Raw genomic sequence first — 24,398 nt, forward strand, 5'->3', positions numbered from 1 at the left:
CATTGGCCGCCGTCCCCCGCGCCCGGCAGCTCATTGGCCGCGGCAGCCGCCCACGTGTCGGTGTTTACTGGAGACGGGACCGGAGCGTTCCCCGTTGCTACGCGACGCGGTGACCCGGAGCCGCGCGTCGCCACCGCGCAGCGCTCGTTTCCATTTCATTGCAGCGGGGATTCACGCAGCCACGGCCACGGCTCCCGCGCTGTGGGACACCGCCGTGCTGCCGCGATGCCTCCCCGCTGAGGTTGGGTTGAGAGGCGGCAGCTCCTCCGCCCGCAGGCAGCACAGCTCAGTACTCAGCAGAGACCTACAGCATCAGAGCAAAAACAATAGGAAACGAGCGCGCCGAGCTGCTTTCTGTCTAACCTTGAGCTCCAGCACCTGGCAAAGCCAGCAGCAGCAGCTCTATGCCGTGCAGGGTGCATTCATGCTGCAGGAGGCACCCGGTGCACGCAGCTGTGAGCGCTGTGAAGGCACAGAGCCGCGTTGTAGCAGGAAGAGCACAGCAGCACTGCTACGGTGACAGCTGACGGTTCAGGCAGTGGGAAGGGGGGCAGGGTTGGCTCAATGCTAGACGTGCACTGGGGCAGCAGCGTGAAGGGAACAGAAAAGCAGTGCTGCTCCTCTCCTGCAGCCCAGCTCGCAGGATGGAGCACAGCCCAGCACAGGCATTCAGTCATTCCGTTCAGCAGTGCTTCAGCCCAGCACTGCATTACCAGCCCCAGGCCTAAAGAGCTCCCCAGCCCTGCACAGCCCCTGTGGGAGAAGTGCTGGATTCCATACAGGACCTCACTGCACTCAGGGCTGGGCTTTCCCACCCCCTCGCCGGCCCTAAGACAGGACACCATCCTGCAAAACAAACCCCAACAGCTCAGGCAGGTTTGTCTGCAAGCACTGAAGGCTCTCCCTGCTCACAGCAGCCCTGCTGGCCCCGTGGCACCGTTCAGATCCCAGTCTCTGAAATAGAAGGATGAGACAGGAGAGACAGCCCTCCATCAGCAGGCTGCCTGCTGCAGGCTTTGTTCATCACACCACCAGCTAGAAGGTATTATAGGCTTTACTGCAGCATGTTTATTTGCTTCATTGAGGGGGAAGATCACAGTTTGGGAACTTCTCCTTGTATCAACCTGGAGATGATGCCCTCCACAAGCACTGCACGCTGCTTTCTCCAGCGTCCCCTCCAGCCAAGGATTTGTGTCGCTCAAGAAAGGAACAAGTAGCAAGTCCTGCTTCCCCAGGGAAGAAGGCGACAAGCTGCCAAGAGAGCCTACTTACAGCAGAAGCCTCATGGTTCAGACACAGCAGCTGTTCAGAGGGTAAAGGGGTCACTGCAAGCACCAAAAAATGAGAAATCCCATGCATTTTATCGCAGGTTGAGTTATTGTTTCAGAGAGCTCAGCTGTGCTGGAGGCAGATGCTGCTCCAACCCCCACCCCAAGAAGATTCTGCCCTCATTCAGTAACTTCAGGCAGCTCCAGGAATCACGCCTGGTGTTGCAGTGCAGACAAGTGTTCAGGTGCTGACCCAGAGCCCCACACGACTTTCCACTGAAGCACAATAATGACCCCAGGCTCACAGAATGAAACGGCCCAGCACCCCTGGCCCTGCTGGGAGGGACGTGTGAGCCTGTTCCCAGCGCCCAGCCACAGGGCCCCGAGCAGCCCTGCACTGACACGACCTGAGCTGCCCTTTCTGCTAACTTGGATCTGATGAAAGCGCTCGCTGTGCCATGCAAGAGATCACAGGGTGCTCAGCCGGCCCTCTGCTCTGCCAGCAGTGAGTGGAGCAGCCCAGCAGCTCAGCGAGCCGTTCCTCCCTGTGCTGTCTCAGGCAAGCCACAATCAGAAACAGAAACCCAAACGTTGCTTCCTCTTGCAATCCACACGCAGCAATGAGCGCTCTCTATTCCTTTCTCAGAAGCTGACAGCTATTCTTTTTACACTTTTCTTCTCCCCCCACCCTTCAGAGCAAGTGATAACACTAAAAAAAAAAAAAGAATTTAAAAAAAAATGGAGTTTAAAAATTCAAACCTTCCTCATTTCTCCATTTCTCTCAGAGTTGTAAACCCTCCCCACTGCCAGTGGCCTCTTCTGTTCAACTGTAAAGTGCTGGTCAGGTTGATCTTCTTCTATTGGATCTCATGGCTCAAGACCCTGAGAACTCTCACCCTTCCTACAAGAATAAACGGTTGTGTTACGCCTATAATTTATGGAATTGCCTTTTCATGCATTTCTCCTTCTCCTGTGGAAGCCAGGACGGGGGCAGGGGCAGCTCTAGTCATCAACAGTGATGTTGCGGAACAGATAGGCCATGGACTCGCCGTTGTGGATCCGCCGGATGGCCTCAGAGAGAATCAAGCTGATATCCACAGTCTTTATCTTGGGGCACTGCAGCTTCTGTACTTCGTGAGGAACTGTGTTGGTCACCACCACCTATGGAGTGCCAGAAAGAAAACACCATCAGCTGCGTTGCTGATGCTTCGTTCTCACTGAGCTGCTGTCCCAGCTCTGCAGTGCACACCTGCAGCTGCACAGGCTGAGGAATCCATGTTTAAATTAATTCCATCAGTTAATTAAAACAGTCCACCTGTTCAGAGGACCACTGTGACCAGCACCCTATGACAGCTACCACCACCAAGGTGGATGGGCCCATTTAGAGCACAGGACCTGATGTATTTTGTCACCGAGGTTCAGGTGCAAATGGTTTTTCAATGGGCACCCATTGGCCCATCAGCACTGGGGGAAGAGAGGGGCAGAAGGCCTGTGAGAAAGCAGTCACACACAGCAGCTGTGCTGAGGGAAATGCCCAGGCAGGGATGGCTCATCCACACACAGTGCAGTTCAAATTGATGCCCACCTCATCGATGGAAGACTCCTCTATGAGACGGGGTGCATCTGCAGACAGGAGCCCATGAGTGGCCATCACAAAGATCTTGTAGGCTCCACGCTCCTTCAGGATCTCTGCAGCAGCTACAAAGCTTTCCACGTCATCAATGATGTCATCCTGAGAAGAAACAGAAACAGCATCAAACCCAGAAGCTTCTCATGCCTGCAGTGCAGAAATGGGTCTGCAAGGTGTTGTGGCTTTGGCTCTGAACGAAGGAAAAAAAATAATAATCCTCAGGCAATTTCAGCTGCTGTTTAGATGTAAAGCCAAAGTCTGTGAATTACCACAGAGCACATTACAGATCCTTTTGAAGAACACCAGTATTGTGTTTTGGAAACAATACGGTCCCAGCACACATAAGCAGCACAGAGCTTATCTTGAGCAAGGCTGTTCTCTCCTTGCTGTAGTAGCTGCATGATAATTGTTGCACAGCAGCATGGCACAGGATGTATGAGAAACTCAGCAAGGTTTTTTGTTTGTTTCAAATCCTTTAGGAGATCTCTTCACATATCCTAGATTTGTTGAAGCTCTGAAGATGTTGATATTTGTAGATTCAAGGGGACAAGATGATTTGGGGTTTTCCGAGGCTGCACTGTGAACAGTTCTCAACAGAAAGTTGAGAATAAAGAAGGAAACCAAAGTCAACAGCAAAACCAGAGAAAGAAGTGACAACAGTCACATTCCCACCACACACCAGCAGCCCCTCCTACCCTCTGGGACAGCGCAGCTCAAGGAAACACGCTGAAAGCAAACCATCCCCACCCACTCCTCTCCATCATCTCGTACCACAATGATGGCAATTCTTCCTCCGACGTCTCCAACCACAGTTATTGGTGGTTTCTCCTTGGCCATCATCACTAAAAAAGAAAGAAACAAAAGCAGTCAGTCAGCCTCGAGTCCAACTGCAGCAGCCCCGCTTAGCAGAGTCTCACGGTGGTGCACAGACACAGACGTGCTCTACATCATCCTGATCCCCTCCACAGTGGGTAACCATGCTTTAACCATTGCCTTTCTCTTTAAATAAACAGCACTGCTGCTCGAAGATGAAGCTCAGTTTCTGCAGGGACCAACTATTCATCTCTGTGACAGAAGCAGCTCCAAACATCTAACAGACCCTTGTGCAAGAGCACTACAACACAGACCTCGCTGGTGGGTAATGGCAGTGACTTCAAAAGAGGACCTGAGGAAAGGAGCCTCACAGCTGGGAGCAACCCATGGGCTTCTCTGCACAGCCCTTCTCCAAGGGCACATGGTTTGCAGTGCTCCCTTCTTCACTGGCTGTCACTGATTTGTCTCAAGGATTTGACTCAGCAGCTTGCTTGCTTTCTCTGGTATCACCAAACGTGCAAGGATCTCCCAGGTAATGGAAGCACCTTACCAACACCTGCACAGGCAAAGGAAACCCCAGGCAGCTTTCAGCAGCAGAATCTGCTGAATGTTAAGTGAGTTAACAGAAAGAGCAGGATAACATTCAGTTCCAACTCGGTTCTACAACCACAGTGCAACCAGTAAGAGGAAGCAGAAATACGTGTCGATGAGCTACGCTGACACACAGTGAAGAGATGGGCCAGGAAATAAGGTTCCACACTTTGCTGACTCTACTTTTGCACCAACAAGGCTCATGCAGAAAAAACTACACATGAAACAGCCTTTATCCTTCATCCTGAAAAACCTCCAGCAGCAGCATGGGAAAAAAAAAAAAGGAAGGAGACACAAACTAGGAAGCACTGTTCAGATGTGACACAGCCTTCAGACTCCTGCCAGCCAGGGATCAGCTCCAGCACTGGATGGGGATGTGCTACCAACACTCCATGCCTCTCACTTGCCAGAGGGTGCTTGGGTACGCAGAAAGCACTGCAGGAAAACTCACAGCATGGCAAGGACACAGTGGTGGCTATGAAAGTTTCATCAGGTGACAGTCTGAGCTGATCTAACCACTGCAGCAAAGAACACCTCATGTTCTGTAACACCCATGGGCCCGCAGCCCCCAGCTTTCACGCTATCTACAAGGCATGCAGCCAAGTGTCCCACCAGGGACGCTCCTCTTTGTAAACTTTGGCCTGCAAGTACTCTGGCCACAACAGATTCCTGAATCCAGAGGAGTTTTAGACCTAGGAAAAACATTTTGCTATCTATCTAAGACAACCTACTTCCATGCAGTAATTCACACTTGAGACACGAGCTGCTGCCCATCACAAAGCCTTGTCTGAGCACTGATTTCTGCCCTCCTGGGTCAGAGGAGTCCTACACGAAACTCCCCATCCTGCACAGCAGGCTGATCCAGTACTCTTCCCACAGCTCATCAGGGCCTGGGAACACTCACAGTCCATGCACAGCAGGGTGAGTCACACTGAGGGATGTGATGAAAGCAGTTATGAGACCACAGCTCCAAGGACTCGTGTGCAGTGCTGTGCTTCATGGGCACAACGTGCTCTGCTCCCTGGTCTCCCTTAGGCCCATCAGAGCTGCACAGAAGGCACCCAACCCCTCTGCTCTGCCAGAGGAACGTTACTCCTTGCAAAGCACTGTGAATCAGAACACCCAGCTACCCAGAGCTTAAGGGTTAACTGCTCTTTGCAGTGCACATTCCTCAGTCTCTGCATTGTTATTCTCGAGTCTCTTATCAAATGCAAAGTCACGTCTAAATCCTGAAGGGAAAATATTCTTATGAGGAGGAGGAGGAGAACTTTGTAATAAACTCGGATTAAGCTTCAGAAGAGATAACAGACCATAGATTTCAATTACAGGCACCACCTACCTGCTCAGATTAGTTATTAACAAAACTCCAGGTGGGAGCTATGAAAAAAATCAGAAGGATTACATCTGGCTGCCATTCCATCCTGCGTGTGCACCCAGAGGAGTGCCAGCTCTGTTTACAAGAGCCAGCATAGGGACAACTCTCAGCCATAGTTAATAGATACAGGGAACTGAAATCCAGCACTGTTTTACTGACAATCACATGAAGTTTCAGCAGACCTGTGCCCTCCCAGTTCCATGAAGGAAGCAAATACATTGCTATGCTCAAAGGCCAACCAAGCAGCTAGCAGCATGAGCAGTGCTTCACATCTTTTGTCTGCTTTATTTCAAGTTTGCTTTATTTTTCAAGTATGGTAGGCAACGTGTCGACCTACCCGGATCCTAAAGAGAGGTTCTCCCTTTTTCTTGTTCAATTTTCTCTGCAAAGAAAAGAAAAAAATTGCAAGCCAAGATCCACCCACAACCAACCACATCAAATTGCAAGAGAACTTTGATCACTGCAACGTGATGAGAGTGTATGCAAGGGTTACTGTGGCCAACTTCTTTTTCTTCCAAGTCTTTTGACATTATCTGTGTGTGCCCATCAGAGCTGATACAGGAAGGTGGCTTGAAAAATAGTTCCAAATAGTGAAGAGCAGCCTCTTCCCAAACACAAAACCCTTTGATTATTTTGAGTTTAGGTCAAAAGCGTTGCTATTTTTCCTGGTAAGTCGGAACAGATGCTTGCTGTATTGGTAGCTTTAGGAATACAAGAGAAAACAGCCCTCATTTTTACAGCACAAGGATTTAAAGAACATGGGGGTGCTGGGGAATGAAGCCCATCAGCCTAACCTGCACCGTCAGCCTGCTGTGAGTGACACACACCAAGCACCACGTGATGAAGGTGAGATGATCATGGCACGAAGCAGAACAATTCCCAGGTGCTTAAAGCCACTGCTTCAGTTAAGCAGTCAAAAATGGGTTAAGGAATGCTAAAAGACATTCTGTTTGGAGCTGAATATTATCACCACATGTATTAAGGCAATAATCACTGGGTGAAAAAACAGCACACTGACCACAGAGCCTGGGAACAAAAGGCTCCTCCAAAACTGTTACACAGACAGAGCTGGAAGGACAGGTGACATTCCTGCAGCCCAGCCAGGACATGGAAAAGAGATGGGGGGAGAACATGGGAACAGACCCAGGATCACCCCAGTTCTCCCACCCAACTCTCTTCTCTCACAGCAGCTGGCTGGGCTCTGGGTTTGAAGCTGACCATTGCCTCTGTGGAGAAAGCACCAAACTTCCAACCCACCCAAACAAATGAACACAGGGTGCTCTGCACCTCTTCTTTAAGATGAGGATGCAAACTTTCCACATGTTTGCTGCAGCGCAGCCCCAAGCCAGCTGCAAGCTTTGAGACACACAGTGCCTGATCAAAGAGAGCAGTTCTGAGCGACAAACTGCCTCAAAGGCTCTGGTTTCTGATGTCGGAGTGACAAACACTTGGAGCTCCTGCTGCCACTTCAGCACAGCACTTGAGGAAGAGTGTCTGGAAACACCTCTGGCATTCCTGCAATAGGAGCTATGTGATGTCAGAGCATCACATCAGCTCACACTCTCAGGACAATAAATAAGCCACGATGCTGCATAAGAATTATTAATTAAAGGCACGTGATTGCTATTAGGACAGGGAGGAGAGGTGCGTGCCAGCTGCAGGAGCCTGGCCAACTCACTAGAAAGCCCACAAGGAATTGCAGGAAGCATTAATTGCTCTGGGACTGCTCCCAGCCCTGGGTTTTACCTCAGTTCTGGCTGTGACAGTGCCTCCGGGGACCCCAAACTGTGGAGACAGGAGAGGGAGGACGCTCCACACCAACATCCATGCAGCCCACAGCGGGGCCCTCAGCCTCAGCAGCCCCCCAGGAGCGTTGCCACTTCCCAAGTGTTTGTGGCACCTGGGCCAGGCAGACCTGCAGACTGACTGCTTTGGCAGCCAGAGGCTTTTTTTGCCAGTTCACAAACACACACACACAGCCAAGCTATGTTTTACTCTGCCATCAAACCTTGTGATGCTGAGACTGCTGGTGATGGAATAACACAGGAAGAGCTGATCAAGGGTTTTGTTTAATGCCCCACTTGAGGTGGGAAGCCACCTTTCCAACAATTGAATCAGACAGGAAGGGAGGTTTAACACTCAGAGCGCTGCCATCCTTAACCCTGCCACACAGATAACAGATGGGTGGCAGAGGATAAAAGACAGGTAGGATTAAGTAGCAGCTTACAGACTGCCCTCAGACAGGTACAGCTCAGCATCCTGCAGCTCCAGTAACAGAGCCCAGCTCACACTCAAAGCCAGGCATCTAGTAAGGTTAGAAAACAGGAGATAAAAAACAGCTTTCTTCAGAGAGTTTTGAACAAGCTTGCAGCATAACCCTCCCACCTCCGTGACAGACAGCAGCCAAGCTACAGATTGATTGTCTGACATGTGTGCCTCAGGTCATTAGTCAAGTGCAGAGCTTCTGCAGGAGATGAATAGTGGTGGTACACAGCAAATTAGTTTGTTTGGATAGCTGAGGACTGAAAACATTCTCTCACTGAAATCATAACTGAGCTGGACAAAGGCAAAGTTCTGCATGAGCTGACACTGATGGGGCTGCCCAGCAGCGCCAGCTTCCATAGCTGAGCTTCCTTGGAGTGACACAGCTGGAAAGAAAGACACAGTGGCATCAGTTCCCTGACAGCAGACAGATGTGAGCTGGAGGATGGAATCCCTTCAGAGTAGGACAAGAAGGAAAAGGCCAAGTGCAACCGTGCAAATTCCTGTTTTGCTGCAAGTGCACAAAGAAATCTCCTATCAGAAAGGAGACGAGCAAGATGAAGTTCCAAACATCACTGCCAAACTCCACCTGTCCCCCAAGGCCCAGGAGGAGTTTCACCAACAACATAAGCTTTGTTTAACTGATTTCATTATGGCAAGCAGGACAGAGCTAATGTAAAATGCCTGCAGTCTTACTCGCCTTCCTCCTCCCTGACTTGTCCTCAAACTGGTTGGATGTTCTCCCCAGACTTCAAAAGACAGGAGGAGCTGCTTATCAGTAGCCCCAGCCACAACCAGTATAATCAAGCTGGGCTGCCTGATAGATAGCTCTTTATCACACACAGCAGCATGCTGCATTTCCCACAGTCAGCTCCCAGCCTCATTCACTGCCCCCATCACTTCTGTCCTATCACCATTTACCTAGGAAACTAAAATCCTTCCAAACAGGAGCTGGATTTTGACTGTATTGCTATTGTTTGACTGCTGCTGTTGCAAGAATACAAGCAGTGCTAATAGGACCACTTTTCCCAGAATACATTTCCTCCTGTTTTCTTTGCACTGTGCTCTCAAGAGCAGCTTATCAATTGATAGCAAGAGCAAAGGAATCAGTCCAACAGTGCTCCCTAAGAACTTACTCACACTAGCCACACAAGCATCAGAAGTATGTCAAAACAGACACTGCAAGGTGACTGCGTGGTTCTCCAGATAAAGAAAGCCTCCAGCAGTAATGATGGCTGGAGAAAGAGGGAAAAGCAGAGTCCAACCCATCCCTCCAAGATGGGGACAGCAGCCTGTCTCAATGTCTGCTCCCTTGTTAGTTCCACTTTTGCACTTCTTGTTTGATTTTAATGAGTTCATTATTCTGCAAGCTTCGAGCAGAACTTTGTCAGTCTGGCACAGCTGACTGGTCACCCCAACAGGAGCAATCCTGGTGCTCTGCATGGCCACTAGGAGTTAAACAAGGACTTCTCCCTGTATCTCCTCCAGCAATTTGCTAACATCGACCTTTCCATGAGAAGAATTCCACTCGTCCAGCTGCCCTTCGGCTGATTATACCTAACAGCCTCTTTCTTTCCTCTCAAGCATAAGCAGAGAAGCTCAATCTTACATGGCAGCTCCAGACCAGGATGCACAGTTGCATTTTTGACCATGGGAGGGGAGTGACGTCCATCATCCATGTCCTGCTCTGTGCACTGAGCCTCGCCGTGGATCACTGCCAGCCCCAGCCGCAGCCTCTCAGCGTAAGACTGAGCCCTGTGGGACAAGCACAGCGGGTCAGCAAGGTGCTGGGCTGCTGCAGCTTCTCAGCCCAGTGAAGCAGAACTCTCCCACAACTCCCCCTCTCCACCAGGCAAACAAAGGCTGTACAGTGGTTTTAAGAGACAAAAGCCTCTTGGATCAGATTGGCGTTATTTGCACACCCTCCCATGTTTTTCCCCCTACTGTATTTCCCCATCAGCCCGGATTTTTTCTGAGCTATTTTTAACCAGCTAGTAAAGAATCTGTTTACCTTTTAGCTGCATCAGGAGACTTGGCCACAATAACAGCGTTTCTATAATCTGGAATCTGGATGTGATAAAAAACTATTTAAGTAAAGATCTTGAGAATGCACAACTGATTTGACAGGCAGCTTTAGAACAGCTTCCCCCACCCCCAAATCTTCATTCTGTGGTAAGAAGAATTGCAAGGCAATTGCACTCCTCAACACCAGCACTGCATATTCTATGCAAAACACAATACAAATAGGTTTAACACTGGGCAAGACCACATATGATGTAATCTTTTCACAGGTCCCACTTTGTACTTGACTGCAGTTAGGTGCCTCCTTTCACTACTGGCATCTGCAGGGATCACCTGCACTGCTAACTGCAGCTGCCTGAGATGCACAGCACAGGGAAGGTTTAGCAAAGGCTCTGGGCCCACAGGCTTCAGCTTGCACAGAGCAGGTGTTAGTTTTGTGCTCAAAATGAGCAAGGGGGGGTTAAACAATGGATGGCACCAGTTGTGGGCCCACTGCAGGTTGGAAGCCAGGGCTCCCCCCCATGGAGAAGCACTGCTCTCACCACACCACCAGAAGTCATCATCTTGTGCGTTTGGGAGGTAAAGCCTCCACCCCCAGGCCCCCCATGCTCAGCATTCCTGAGCACAGCCCAAGATAAAGTCTATCAATAATTCAGATCAGTCAGACATCCAAAGCAGAACAAAGGGCGAGGAAAGACAGTTTAACAGGATTTAAGAGGTGATGAGAGGCAGGAGCACAGATAGCATCTCTCAAAGGCACTAGCTCCATAGAGAGCAATGAATTTCAGCTGAGGGCTCAAGTTCCTCTTCTGTTTACGGTCAAGAACTCAACTTCTATTCCACTACAATCACACAATCTCATTTAACATAATGTTTTCTCACTTCCTTGAGAAACATGCAAGATGTATTCCCTAAGAAAAAATACAATCAAAAATAAAAGTGAACAGAACAGTTAATCTAGCCTGACAGCACAACCTCTGCATAAGCAGCACCTCAACTCTGCTACTGCATTAAGACAAGTGGATATATACAGAACTAGAGTAACCTCACTTCTTCCTGTATGTACTGAATCAAGAAAGGGGATGCTCTCAGGTTGTCTACAGGGAAGCTGAAGAAGCCTTGAATTTCCTTCTGATGAAGATCCATAGTGATGATGTGTGTTAAACCTAAGAAAAGAACAACAAAATAATTCATGGAGACAACTCCCACGTGGCTGGAGTTCCTGAAACATCTCCACTTTGCAGATCAGTGTGCCATGAGTTAAAATAAGCTTAGGAAGGTAACGTGAAGTTTCAAAGACGTGATAAGAACTGCATGAATGCAATAGGAGTCACAGCACCAGGCTGACAATGCATCTCAATATGACACTTCTAGGCCACCTCCCCAGCCATGAGTTCAAGAAAGAACAACAAACTGAGGAAAACTATCTCCCAGAAAGGAGCTCACAGGTCTGGCAGCACATCTGATGGGGGACAGAAGGACGGCACCCCTCGGACGCCCACAGCACTCACCTGCCTTGGCAAGCATGGATGCCAGCAGCTTGCAGACTATGGAGCCTCTCTTCCTCATTTTGCTCTGTTTGCTGTAGGGGAAGTAAGGAATGACCCCAATGATGTTCCTGGCACAGGAAGTCTTCAGTGCATAAGCCATTATCAGCAGCTCCATCACAGCAGTATTCACATCCCTGTGAGATTTCAAGATCATCCCAAATATTAGCAGCTGTACACCCATTCCCCCTCTCTCCTCACCAAGCTTTCACATAAATTGTGTTCTACTTTATGCTACTGTATGCCAGACCCACACTGTAATCCCACAGCTCCTTCTGTTGTGCCACAGCACACTGCCATCAGCTGCTGTGTGCACAGAATTTGACTCCAACATAGAAGCTGTGGAACAGCACTTGGTTTTTGTATCCTGAGATGAGGTGTGTGATGATTTCCTCCATCACCACAAAAAAAAAACCTTTTTTTTCCCCCCCACCAACTTATCTCCTGATTAAAGTAACAGCACTACAAACCCCAGCCATCTTTATTTGGAAAGAGCACAAAAAAGTGACGTAAGCAGAAAATACATATAGATCAGAGAAGGAACACAGACAAAACTCTATCTTCAGTTGCTTCACCACGATGACCAGTGTGGTAGGAGTGCATTAATCTGCATCTGACTTCATTTTGGAAAGTGAAAAAAAAAAACAAAAAAACATTGGCCAAGCCCTTTCAATTCCTTATAACCAACACCAAGGGAAGCCCAAATTCCACACATTGTCTGCATTATCACAGAGCAACTCCAGACCAAAAACTGAAGAATCCACCCTTGCTCACATTTTCCAGCTGCCCCAAACAACACACTACATCTCCAGGGCAGGAGGGCAGTGCTGCAGAGCCACAAGATAATCAAGCAGAAGCTGACCTGGCCATACAGCAGAGCAGTGAGCAGCTCCTGGGCACCCCAAGAGCTCAGACACTTGTTCCTCTTCACGTGCCACACATCACAAATCAATAACTCCTTCCATTCCTCCACTGCTCCCCACTCCTTTGTGAACTAACCTCCATTTGCAGCCCCCTTGTGCGTGCTCTGTGCCCCTTTATTCTCCTGCTGGCTCTGGCAGCCCCCGTGCACAATGCTGCTCACACACAAGAAAGCTCTGTTGGCCCCGAAGCATCCAGCCAAGAATTACATAAAACAGAATCCCTGCCACACAGGACAGCAAGCTAACAAAGAACCACTTCTTCCCTTTGCTGTTTCAGTTGTGCCAGGGTGGCTGGGAAAGGAGAAAAAGATTCTGCTATCGGTACAGAATAAAAACAAAGTGGCCAACTTGAAGTCTGTTTGAAGGTCACCCCAGAAATCCAATACCTTTTTCATTATCGCTTCTCAAGTCACTTTAAAACAAAACAGAAGGAACAGAAAACAGACAGAACTGCTTCTGTAAGAGGTTGCCCTCATTTCAGGAGGTACCAGCAGCCCCGGAGCTGTGCTGGGATCCTGGCAGCAATAACCCCACACACCAGAGCAGGGAGTGCTGGAGGAGGAACATGGATGCTCTGTGTCCCTCATAGTCCACAGTGCATTCCTCATCTCTTCCACCACCACTCTGCCCAGCAGCTTTTTGATATGACACACTTTTGGTACAGGCAACAGTAGGCAGGAAGGAGATTCTGAGCTTAAACAACTCATCATGGAAAGCACCACCTCCTCCTCCTTGTTCTCACAGAGCAGAGCCCCTAGGACCTGTTCCAGGCCACTCAAATCCAAATATCTCCAGCAGATTTTCCCTTTACCTTCCCTTGCTCAGTGCTAAGCTACTTATTTTTGCCTAACCAGCACTAAGCTAGTTATTTTTTCCTCATACAAATGCAAAACCACTCTAGCAGCCTCAGATGATACCTGTCACTGTAACTGCTGGACTTCTGCCATATTCGTTTCGGGCAGGGAGCTTGCATCAGATATTTGGGTCTTTCTGTTCTCTCTGTGCACTTCAGCTGCAGGCTGTGGATTCACACTGCAGCACAACAAGGCTGTTTGCCCTCTCTATTCCCTTCCTAGTAATTCCTACTGTTTTGCTTGCTTTTCAAACTGCTAATAAGCATGGAAGTCCTACTTTCAGGTTATCCAGAACTGTTGATTTTGCTCTATTTAAAAGCTCCCCAAAACCCTCTGCAAAACAGAGATGTCCTTGAACCTGTCCTCTCAAGCAATGCAGCGAGGCACAGCTGCAGCTTAAGAATAACAGACGATTTGTCTGCACAACAGTGGCTCATCATCTGGAGGAGCCGAGCACTTCTGCTAAATGTCAGCGTTCTCTGACCTGGAAACACTCAGTTCAGCCTACAGAAAGAACAAAGGGATTGACAATATGAGGGCAGAAGAGGTTTTCCCCTCCCAAAAATCATTGTTAGACTGAGTTAGCTCTCTTACCTTACCTGTCTCATGTTTACAAAGCTCTCAGTTACAAGTTATTTCAGAGAACTCTCTCCCCAGGGAGGACAGAATGGCACCATTCACCTGAAACACAATCCTGCATCAGCGGGTTCTCATCTCATGGGGATTTAGCTGCTCCCTGGGGGAGGAAACACTCAAGAAAAGAAATAATCTCTCAAGAGAGAGGAGCTCTAGGAAAGTGTCTTAGCCTCCAAGAGGCACCGCAGGAGAGAGCAAGCTGACCTTGGAGTCCTACTGTTTTCTTTAGCAACAGGCCAAGCATTACAAAGAGGAAATGAACTTGAATTCTCAGTGGACTGTACTTCTTAGGCAAGCTGGGAAAATATTGGCTTCCAGGTTATTTTGCTACCTGCTTGAATGCTGGTACTTATTATACTTTGAGATCTCCAAATGCTGAGCAGAATTTGGTAGCTTGAAGAATGCTATCACAGCACGAATACTTTTATTCTTGCCTGGTATCAATATATATATATATATATATATACCTCATCCCTGAAAACAGCATATCATCATTAAGAGCTACAAGAGCAGAGAAGGGAAGCTGAGGGTTTGAGGGCTTCCATCTGAGTTTTACACCGCTATAGGGGAAGAGGAAGAGCAATCTAGCTTGTAACAAGAGCCACCACTGATGTTCATTGCTGGTTCTGCTGCTAGGTAACTGAGGCAGAGGAAATTACACATCCTGAAATGAAAATACCAGTCAAAAATCACCAAGGAACTGATCCTACAAGGACAGCAGCACACAGAGCAGGGATGTTTCACTTAGACCATCCATCACACTTGTACTTGCCTCAGGTGACACGCATGCTATTCGATGGGAAGCTTCTCAGCTCACCATGGTGCAAATGATCCTCTGGAATTTTTAGGAGCTTAACACTATGCTGTGTCTTAATTTAAGAAGCCAAAGCAACAACAATACTGGAAAGAGACACCGGCATGGCTGGCAAGCCAACCAGAACCATCAAAAGCACATCACTGTCATGAAATTAAGTCACACGTCCCTTACCTGGGGATTGTCTGTATGATGAAGATATCCTGACCCCGGACAGATTCTTTTATTTCAACTCTTGTTTCTGGAAAGGATGAAAAACCACAGTTTTATTCCCAGATGTCAGATTTGCAGTGAAAAGGCAACTTGGCCCACAGGGAGAACAGCAGGAACTGCTCCTGTTCGCCACATGCATACAAGGGGAGCTAAGTGGATTTTCCAAAAGCCCTGGGAAGCAAGGAGCTGGCATCACAGACTGGTGAGCTAGCTATATTCACAGTGCTAAACTAGGCTAAAATGTTGTTACCATTACTTAACTCCTAATGAGAGATCCTTTTCATTTCTCTGTGCTCAATGCTGAAAGCTGTCAGTACCACATTCACTAGATATCAATGAAGCATGCACAGAACATCCCCTAGCAGTACCAGGTTAACCTGGCTCATTTGCAGCTGACAGGGCCAGCTGTGTGCAGGCTGGAGAGCCTACCACACCAGCAGCAGTGCTCACAGGGAGGTCTCCCCATCTTCACTACCAAGGAGAAGATATTTGAACGCTGACATGAGCAGGAAGTCTGAGTCTGCTGAAATCACTTCCTATAGCCCTCACTCAAAGCAAGAGCCCAGCCCCAGAACAGCTCAGCAGGGCCCAAGCAGTGACACCAGGTTTTCCAAGGGGCCCTCCTTAGCCACTCCTAACCCACACAGCTGTGAGCCAGAGGGCAGGGATAAGTTAGAGGAGAGACAGATCTACCAAGCCAGAGAATTCAGAGTCTAATCGCCCAGACATCTGCAGCAGCCTGAAGGGACTCTGATGAAAGGAGAGAGATCTGTTGTGCAGCGATGAGGAATGACTTCAGGCCTCCAAGCAAGCAGCCTGATTTAAAACTAACCCCAGAGGGCAGGAAACTCTCAGTAGCACGAACATACAGCATGAACATCCCATCATAGCCACACACAGCTACAGAAGTTCATGCACCGCCTGCTTGTCCTGGCAGCCAGCATCCTCGTGCCTCAGCCCAGCAAGGATATCTGAAAATGGGCACTTGCTACACTTAAAGAGATGAAAACAACCTTCTGGAAGCACAGCTCCCAGCACAGCCACACAGCTGCTCTCTTGAAAGAGAAACAGGTGCCATAACCTGCCTGCAGGAAGGGGAGGAGTAGGAGTAGGGAACCACTGAAATTTTGCAAGGCAGACATTTAGAAAGAAGGCCATTACTTCAACCTGGAAGACAGTTTCCTAAGCACAACAGCAAGTATTCTGCAGCTACTAACAGCTGAGGGAGGAATCTATGTCAGATGAGACAGCTGACAGGCAGGAAACAAGGCCATATGGGAAATGAAGGAACACACTTAATTGGTTCACCTAAGGTTAGATGCAGAAGTTCAGCAGTAACATCACAGATGAATCACTGCACTTACCAGGCAGGTTTGGCCAACAGAGCCATCTATCTGTATGGCTAAAATGAGCCCAGAACAGGCTTGCAAGTACTAAAGAGTTCTCTTACCTCCATTGGTTTCCTGGTACACCACAGATTTCCCCAACTCAGCACCAAGACGCCTGGAGAGAGAAAAGGAAATTAAAACTGGAAGCACTGAGCAGATCCATGCAGAGCCCACCTGTGTGCACACTGACAAAGCAAAGCACTGCCTAATGAGGACCCAAACGTAGCAGCTGAGCTGCAGAGCAACACAGCTTCCCCATTCATACAGGCATGCACTCAGGGGCTCAGCTGCCTGAACACACGTCCTGTGTGACTGCTTTCCACCCACGTCAGTCGTTGACCCTTTGGGAACAGCCCTGGTTGGGCCCAGGTTCCATGTGAGCAACAGGAGCAGCCCTCTTTGATTTTGCTTAAATTTGTTCTACAATAATGATTCATTTTGAAGAGAATTTTAAAACACTCTATAGTCCCAACTGTATCCTCAGGTGACACTCTATTTAACCCTGCTGACAAGTAATGCATTAATACCTATTTAGAGTCAGGTGTGTTCACCACCAGCATACTGCTGACCAACCAGTGGCTTCTGGACTCAGCTGAGCCCCAGGCTGGAAACCTCAGCCAGAAGCTGTCCTAGGAAGTGATGAGACCAGGACAGCAGTGACAACACAAACTCCAACACAACAACTGGCTGCACTGGTTACAAAGCACTCGGTGCTCATGTCTGGCAGCACGTTTTGCCAACACTGAGGCTGGTGAGCAAATTCTACATGTGGGTGGTTACCTGCAGACCCAGCCCAGGTCAGGGACCCACTGCAGCACATGCAGGTGCTGTGCAGAGCAACAACTCCACCCAGACCTCTACTACAGCTTCTCTCACCAGTCCCACGCTGTGGAAAGCAACACAAAGCCAAGCCCCGGGATCTCCAGGACCAACTCTGTGTACATCAAAGGTGAAGTCTGCTCACAGACCTGCCAGACACTCCCTGTTGCCCCCTGGGATCCTGAAGTCCTGATAACAGCGGCACATTTGCAAACATTAAGGTGCAGCCCAACCACTGCTAACAAATCCGAGTTGAAACAAGCTGGACAATCAAACACAAAACAAATCAGTGTGTGGGTAAACACTGAATGATTCACTCGTTCCTCCATGACCACACAGCACGTCTCACGAGCTCCCTTTGGAGGCACATATGCCCTCACTTCACTGCACGCTGCAGTGCTGGAAAAATCCTCCATCAAGCAGAACGTGCAGATGCCCTTAGTCAGCCCCACAGCTCATGACAGGAGGGAAAGCTGCAGGAACCATCCAGCTGGAAACACCTCTGCAAAACACCCCCCAATGGTGGCACATTTGTGACACGTGCTGAGGATGTAGCTGGAAAGATCCCAACCACGCTGGAGAAGAAACAAGAGCCCAGTGCTCCTCAATTCAAACAGCAATGCAGTTTCTGTGCTCCTGAAGCAAGAATCAGGAACGGCATGCTTGCTTTCTGATGGAAAGAGGGACTCAGAAAACAGCTCAGCTTATCAAAGCTGGATGCAGATAACAGCAGAAGAGACAGTAAGCAGCCGCCAACTGGCACAAGCAGTAGCAGATTGCTCTGGCCAGACAATAAATAAAATGTCTGCTCCAACTGTTGACTGCAAATAAACAAGAGAGGCAGCAATGGGAAGGATATGAGATAAAACTGTCCTTAAAGTCATATATCAACCCTGCCTGCAGTGTTCTGCGATGATCTGAGCTGCAGACACAGCGAAAGGACCAACAGGCAGCTCCACAGTGCTCCAAGCTGAGGTGTGTTTACTCAGCAGCACACCTTTCCCTCCATCTGATGCAGAAGCTTTGCACAATCAGAGACTTCAGCCTAAGGAGGAGTCTGATAAAACCTAGACTTAGTCCAGGCTACTAGAAGTGGGGGGCTGTCCCTGCAGCTCCTGCTGTAAAGCAGCAAATTGCACGGGACATCAAAAGGAAGATGGACACAAGAGCCAAGGGCAGAGCACACCTGCACCACCTGACAGACTCTTACGTGGTAAGAGACCAAAGAACAGCTTCCACTTCCCATCACCTCTCCCTTTTCAGCATCCACTCCCAGCTCCTTGCCCTCTAAACTGCCTCCCTGCAGAGGTTCACAAGCGCTCACTGCTTCAGGCAACAGAGGAATTAAAGCGACAGCAAAAGCTTCTGCACATGGCTGCAGGAGCACAGCTCTGTGAACAGGGCTGTCAGAACCACCAGACCGAGGTGACCACAGACACAGGCAGATCTCCACTAGGGAAAGCCACCACCACAGTTCAGGGCACTCAAAGCAGCAGAAAGCCACAGCTGGTTCTGCCTAAAAGAATACTTCAGACTCCGTAGCTACAACAGGACTTCAGGCAAAATGAGGTCTATCAGCAAAAGCACTACGACGTGGTGCAGTGCTTGGCTGCAGAGAACCTTCTGCTGATATTCAAGTATTTAAGACTGGAAAATGGTCAGGCTGATTTCACGCTGTCTGCAGAAATCTCACTTGTGCTCTCATGCCTGCTGGCTCACAAACACACCTCTGGAAGCTCACTTCTCCACCTCAGAGATAGGAACTTTGTTTGGTGTTGGCCTTGCCTTTAAAGACAGCAGTCTTCAGAGGTGAGATGTGCTCTGTACAGCCCACCAAGCCCTGTGAAGAGATGCTGCTGCTCCAGGCTGCTCCACCTCTTCAGGATTTTAATGCGATCTCCATTCAAGCACTCACAGCTCCTAAAATGCAAAGCCTCCCTCCCTGCTGCCCTGCAGTCCTTGGACCAGCTCTGCCACTGCCTCAGTTGCTCTGGGACCTGCTGGAATGCAAGAGAAAAAACTCTTTTTGTGACTTTAAAAAAATATTTACTCAACACAATTAGTAAAAAAAAAAAAAAAATGTGTACTGATCTGTAATACCCCTTGCTATGTCATCTAACTTCCTAAAGTCTCAGCAGATGCCAAGAGGATATTAAGCCGTGGACACAAGAGTGACTTTAAGACCTGTGTTCAGTGCAGTTTAAATGTGAACAGCCCAGAAGCCATTTGTAGTTCAATAAGGAAGAGACACACTGCAGGATTGCAGGTTCTACATCAGCCTTTAAAGTGCTCCACTGAAGGAGGTCAGCACCACAGCACCAGGCTCCCGAGACAAAGGACAATCAATTAAAGAGACCTGATGAATCAAAACACAAGATGTAAATTCACTTGCAGGGCTTTGTTTCAAACTGAAGCAAATCCTTAAGGATCACAGACAACTCGTCCAGCTAACACAGCAGCAGTTCTGCAGTGCATTTCCTAACCTCTGCCTTCAAGGACCAGGGAAGGAAACAAAGCACCTTTCTGGATACACAGCAATCTGCTCTGAAACCATTATAACCATTTTAGCCTCTCTTACCTCTCTCCATCCACGCAGCACAAGTGGATTCTGGAACAGTTTATGCCATCCATCTGCCACTTGTACAACAGCACGTGCATCGTTTGCTCCAGCCACTGCAAAAGCCATGCACACAGCACAGATTTTGCCCTGCTCTTGTGTGTTTCTGTGGACTGAGCAGCTCCCACACTTGGCACCAGTCAGCACACAGAGCTATCACACAGCCTGCCCAGCTGGCTTAAGTCACACAGACAACCTCAAAGCCCAACTCCATGTTCACCAACGCCTCTACTCCAGTGCCCCATCTCAAACTCCCCCCAACCACACTGTCTGACTGGTTGTTCATTTCTCTCTGCCCAAACAAAACCTTTGGTGCAGTGTTACCTTGCCACATCTATCAGCTCCCTGTCTCAGTGAGTGCTTCTGTGTCCAAGACAGAAAGGAGCTGGTGCCAGCTCCTCTCCTGATGCTGGATCATATCGAGCTCTTCCCAGACAGTAAGAGCAGAGTCTGGAGACAGAGAGCAGGATGATATCACTTCTCTTCCATCCCAACAAAAACACTCCTTCCTTCAGCCAAAAAAGGTTACTGCAAGACCTCCTAACACACCATCTCTTCCAGAAGCAGGATCTGCCTTCAGCTCTGCCTCAGAAAGCACTGCACTTGTTTCACTGCTGCACACAGAGCTCTGTGACCAAAGATCAGGATAAAGGTCTCCATCTTTTCCTCATTAATCTGCTTTGCTGGGGTTTACAGTATTGCTTTCACCTTCAGACCACCAGCATACTGCGTGCTGCACACAAATGCACGTGTAGAATATTCAGTGCCTGCAAGGAGTGCGTGACACCATGTCCAACACAACACAGGCCTGCAGGAGCAGTGGGGACACATCAGCAAGCTTCAATCCTCAGATCCACGCAGCAAGGGAAATGCAGTAGTTAGAGACCCTGTGTGCCAAACACTGCAGCTAGAGGGAGATGTAAATTCATCTGTTACAGACTCCATGCTGGTAAGACCTCCCTCTCCCCCCCCCAGCAGCACACAAGGTCCATCAGAGATAAGAACTGCTCACAGAAATCATCTTTCTTCCTAGCAGATGCAGCTTGCAATCAGACGCCAAGCGTCCCAATTACAGCAGGAGTTTTCCTTCCTTCAGGGAAAGGATTAAACAAAGAGTCCCAATCAATTTACAAGATTGGAGAAAACATAGGGTTTATTTATGTTTCAGTCATCCTGACTCCAAGAAGTCATCAGAATTCTCACAAAGCGTTTGGCTCCCATCAGTCAGCACCAGCTCCTCTTCCTGGCAGAAACTAAACTAACAGAAACAAAAGCTCAAAACGAAAGCCGAAGCGAGCCTTTAGGCCTCACCCTACAACCAGCCCAACTCCTAATATTGTGTGTTATTTTAAAGTTCTTTTACCATTTACACCGAAGGTCATTTAAAAAACTAACTTTTAAAAGAACGCACAATATTAGATGACAGACTCACCCTCACAGGACTGCTCCAACTCTATTAACAGGTGCAACCGACCCCCCAGCAACGTACGTGCTGGGAAGGGACACAGTGGGAAGCCAGAGCCAGCAGTCGCACATCTTTTGCAACCTGAAAAAACAAGGGATGCATTATAAACGTGTTGAAACAGCTCCTGAGCTCTTAAGGGAAGTCAATACAGAACTACAGCACGAGAGGCTGAGAAATACCACTGAGTTTCTGGGAGACTTTTTTGTTGTTGTTGTTGTTGTGGACAAATCCACGTTATTGAGAGTTCAGGTTTTGCATTTGTCTCCAACAAAACTCCTCTCACAGGTGACCTCAGACACTTCCATCCAAGTGATAACTGTCCTCATTTTATGGACAGCAAGGATTTAAGTCCCACTTGAAGCACTACCTGTGCAATACATTCATGTGCTCATACTGCTGCTCAAGCATCCAGCGCCCTCACCACTGCTAGAGCAAAGGCAAGGAACCCATCTTGCCTCTGTCAGAAGTTCAGACCACGAGGCATAGCCAGAAGGTCACTCTGCACTCTGCTTCCGTTCAACCTCAGAGCATCACTGGAAGACCTGCAGGAGATCACAGTCCCTAGCACACCTGGGAGCACCTGTGCTTCCCTATGGCAGGGAGAAATTCCAGACACTTAAAACCTCACGTATAACTCACTAGCTGACAGGGAAAAGTGAGTGCAAACAGAGCACGTCACGCAGCCAGCTGTGTGCCACAGCCTGAGGAAGCCTGCTCTGCATCTTTCCACATTACATCTTTAGAGGAAAGCGAGTTATTTTTGAGACAGAGAGCGGAGAATAAAGATTGCCTCTCTGCTCTTTCAGTCCTGAGAACTTGGAGCTCATCCCCTATCCCCAGGGGACTTCTGTTACTTCCCACGTTGACGCAACAGGACAGGTCTTCCCACGTCCCGTCTATTGCAGCAAGAATGTCTTCTTTTTATACAGATTTCATTTTCAGAGTTTTAACGGTGAAGGGAAAGTGATATGGAACTGACCAAATATAGCAAAAAAACAACAACCAACCAAACCCACCTGTGAACCAGTAACACCTTGCCAAGCACAAGGATTTGCTGCCTCACCTCACATAAAGGAACCTGTCACTATTATCCAACACGCGTCCCATCAACACCAGTGATCCCTGCCAAACAGCACAGTCAGCCTTGTGCAGATTACCTGTGCTACAGACTGAATGCACTGTTTGTTAAGCTAGCTGGAGAAGCAGCGAGATGTTCTTGCAGTTTAAGGCAGCAGCACATCTGTATTCAGCACTATCTCCAGTTTGAGCAGGAAGCAGACAGCTGCATGGACAGCGGTAAGGATGCTATCCTCCACACCAGACCAACAAGCATAAAGGCCTCTTAATTTCGGGAGCAGCTTCCTATAAGCTGTATCTGATCAAAAGCAGAAAGGAAACACATATCCAGCTTTAGAACAGCAGCCTACAAAAACAAACCCAACGCATCCCTGCCTCCCAGAAAAGCCCCTTCAGCAGGCAGTGCCCACCTGTTGGTTGCCCCAGTCTGAACTAAACAAACCCAACCCAAAAGCGTGAGCGGGATTCAGCTCCAAGCGCTGCACGGTGGGGAGCGTTGTTACAAACGGAGCGGGACCAGCATGTAAATTTCTACCGAGCCGAGGTGAAAAGCAACGGCCTGCAAAAAAAGGGGCACGCTGCTACCCCTCAGCTCCTCTTTGTCAGCATTTCCAGCGCACTAGAGCAACAAACCCCACTCCAGGCTGGGGCCGCACGTCGCTCTGCCGACAAAGCAGAGCCACGAGTCCCCGCGCAAAGCCCCGAGCCCGCGCTCAGACCGCACGGCCCCGTAACCACCGCGCTTACAGAACCCCCGCACACCGAATCCAGCTGCCCGCCCACCGCGTCCCCCCGCGCCGCGTCTGCACGGCTCTCCACCGCCTTCAGGGACGGCGCGACTCCACCGCCCCGCGGAGCAAAGCGCCTCCCAGCACCGCTTCCCCCCCCTCCCTTCCCAAACAGACACCGGCTCCACAGCTGGATGAACGCTGCCAGCACGGAGGGGCGGATCGGACCAAGTCTCTCCGTCCCACAGCCGCTCGGCACGGACTCGGGCTGTTGCCGGCTGCCGGCTCCGGGCTCACTTACTCGGTGATGCGCTTGGCTAGCTCGGTGCAGGCCGCCGTGGAGTTGGCCGAGAAAACCCGATAGCCGCTCCTGGCCGCGTTCATCGCCACAGCGTCATGCAGCCCCTTGGGAGCTCGGAAAGGAGGAAAAAGAGATTTATAAGGCAACAGCAGCTTCCGTGGCATCCTTTTCTTCCTCCCCGCCGCTATCGCCGCCCCCCGAGGGGTGGGAAGGAGGAGGAGAGAAGCCGTCCTGCCGCCCCACGGCGCTCCGCGTGCCATCCGCACCGCGCGCCTCACGGGGCTCCTGCTGGGGGCTGAGGGGCGGCCGAAGGGCAGCCGGGGGGCGCTGTGCGCGGGGTCCCGCTCCGCCGCGCCGCCATTTTCTCCGCGGGGATCGAGAGAGAGAGAGAGCCCGCCCCCGGCCCGCCGCCATCTTGGGTGAGGGCACCGCCGCCGCGCTTTGCCCCCACAGCGGGGCGAGGGGTATCCGCTACTACGGCTCGAACGGAGCCGGTACCTGTGGAGGAGGAGGGTAAGCACGGCACGAGCTCTTCGGGCTTCACGCCCGTTTCGCAGATGCGGCGCCGCGTTCCGCCGCTTCTCCCACTCCTCCAAACAGCGCGAGGCGCAGCCAGAGAGCTGCGGCAGCTTCGCTGCCCGTACCCAAGATGGCCGGCGGAAGCGGCGTGAGGGCGCTCTACGCGCACTCTATAGCCGGGAAGGCGGGGCGTGGCGCTCGGTCCTCCACGCTCCTTGTGCTGCCTGCCGGAGCGGCTGCAGAAGGGCGGAGTTTCGCTGCTCAGAATCTTGACGCGGTCCCAAAACTCAGCAAGACCTTTCGGCAAGTCCCCCAGCCCCTTGCTGGTCCTCCATCCGTGTTTTAACCCAGCATAGCCCTTCCCTGCTCTGTGATCCACTTCCGCCGCCCGCGCACCCCCTGAGGCCCTCCTGCCTCAGCCCCACACGGGGACGTGGTGACTGCAGGCCTGCTCTGGGCACAGTGCGGCTCCAGAGGGGTGAAAAGGCAGCAAACACAGCGCTGGGGGCTCCTGAGCAGAGCTGGGGGGCAATGGG

General features: G+C 49.9%; 1 protein-coding gene across 7 annotated transcripts; it reads right to left on the reverse strand.

Annotated features, from left to right (window-relative positions):
* Positions 1–1,048: 1,048 nt before the first annotated feature.
* Positions 1,049–23,993, reverse strand: PRPSAP1 (phosphoribosyl pyrophosphate synthetase associated protein 1). 7 transcript variants are annotated; one of them, XM_042891710.1, is made up of 12 exons: positions 23,344–23,607; positions 21,205–21,318; positions 16,399–16,451; positions 14,910–14,976; positions 13,885–13,966; positions 11,473–11,645; positions 11,007–11,127; positions 9,951–10,006; positions 9,549–9,694; positions 3,670–3,740; positions 2,854–3,000; positions 1,049–2,429 (listed from the first exon to the last, which is right to left on the reverse strand). In XM_042891710.1, the coding sequence occupies exons 5-12, from the start codon at positions 13,891–13,893 to the stop codon at positions 2,271–2,273; spliced, it is 882 nt and encodes a 293-aa protein (XP_042747644.1). In that variant the 5' UTR covers positions 13,894–13,966; positions 14,910–14,976; positions 16,399–16,451; positions 21,205–21,318; positions 23,344–23,607; the 3' UTR covers positions 1,049–2,270. The 7 variants fall into 7 exon arrangements, 6 of the variants coding, with proteins under 6 accessions (XP_042747644.1, XP_042747645.1, XP_042747642.1 ...); XM_042891711.1 differs by having other exon boundaries at positions 11,012–11,127; positions 23,344–23,605; XM_042891708.1 differs by having other exon boundaries at positions 11,012–11,127; positions 13,880–13,966; positions 23,344–23,605.
* Between the last annotated feature and the right edge of the window lie 405 nt (positions 23,994–24,398).

This window comes from Lagopus leucura, unplaced genomic scaffold (assembly GCF_019238085.1).
Source record: "Lagopus leucura isolate 7727_CA_CO unplaced genomic scaffold, USGS_WTPT01 111-18_obj-0_obj, whole genome shotgun sequence".
Lineage (NCBI taxonomy): Eukaryota > Metazoa > Chordata > Aves > Galliformes > Phasianidae > Lagopus > Lagopus leucura.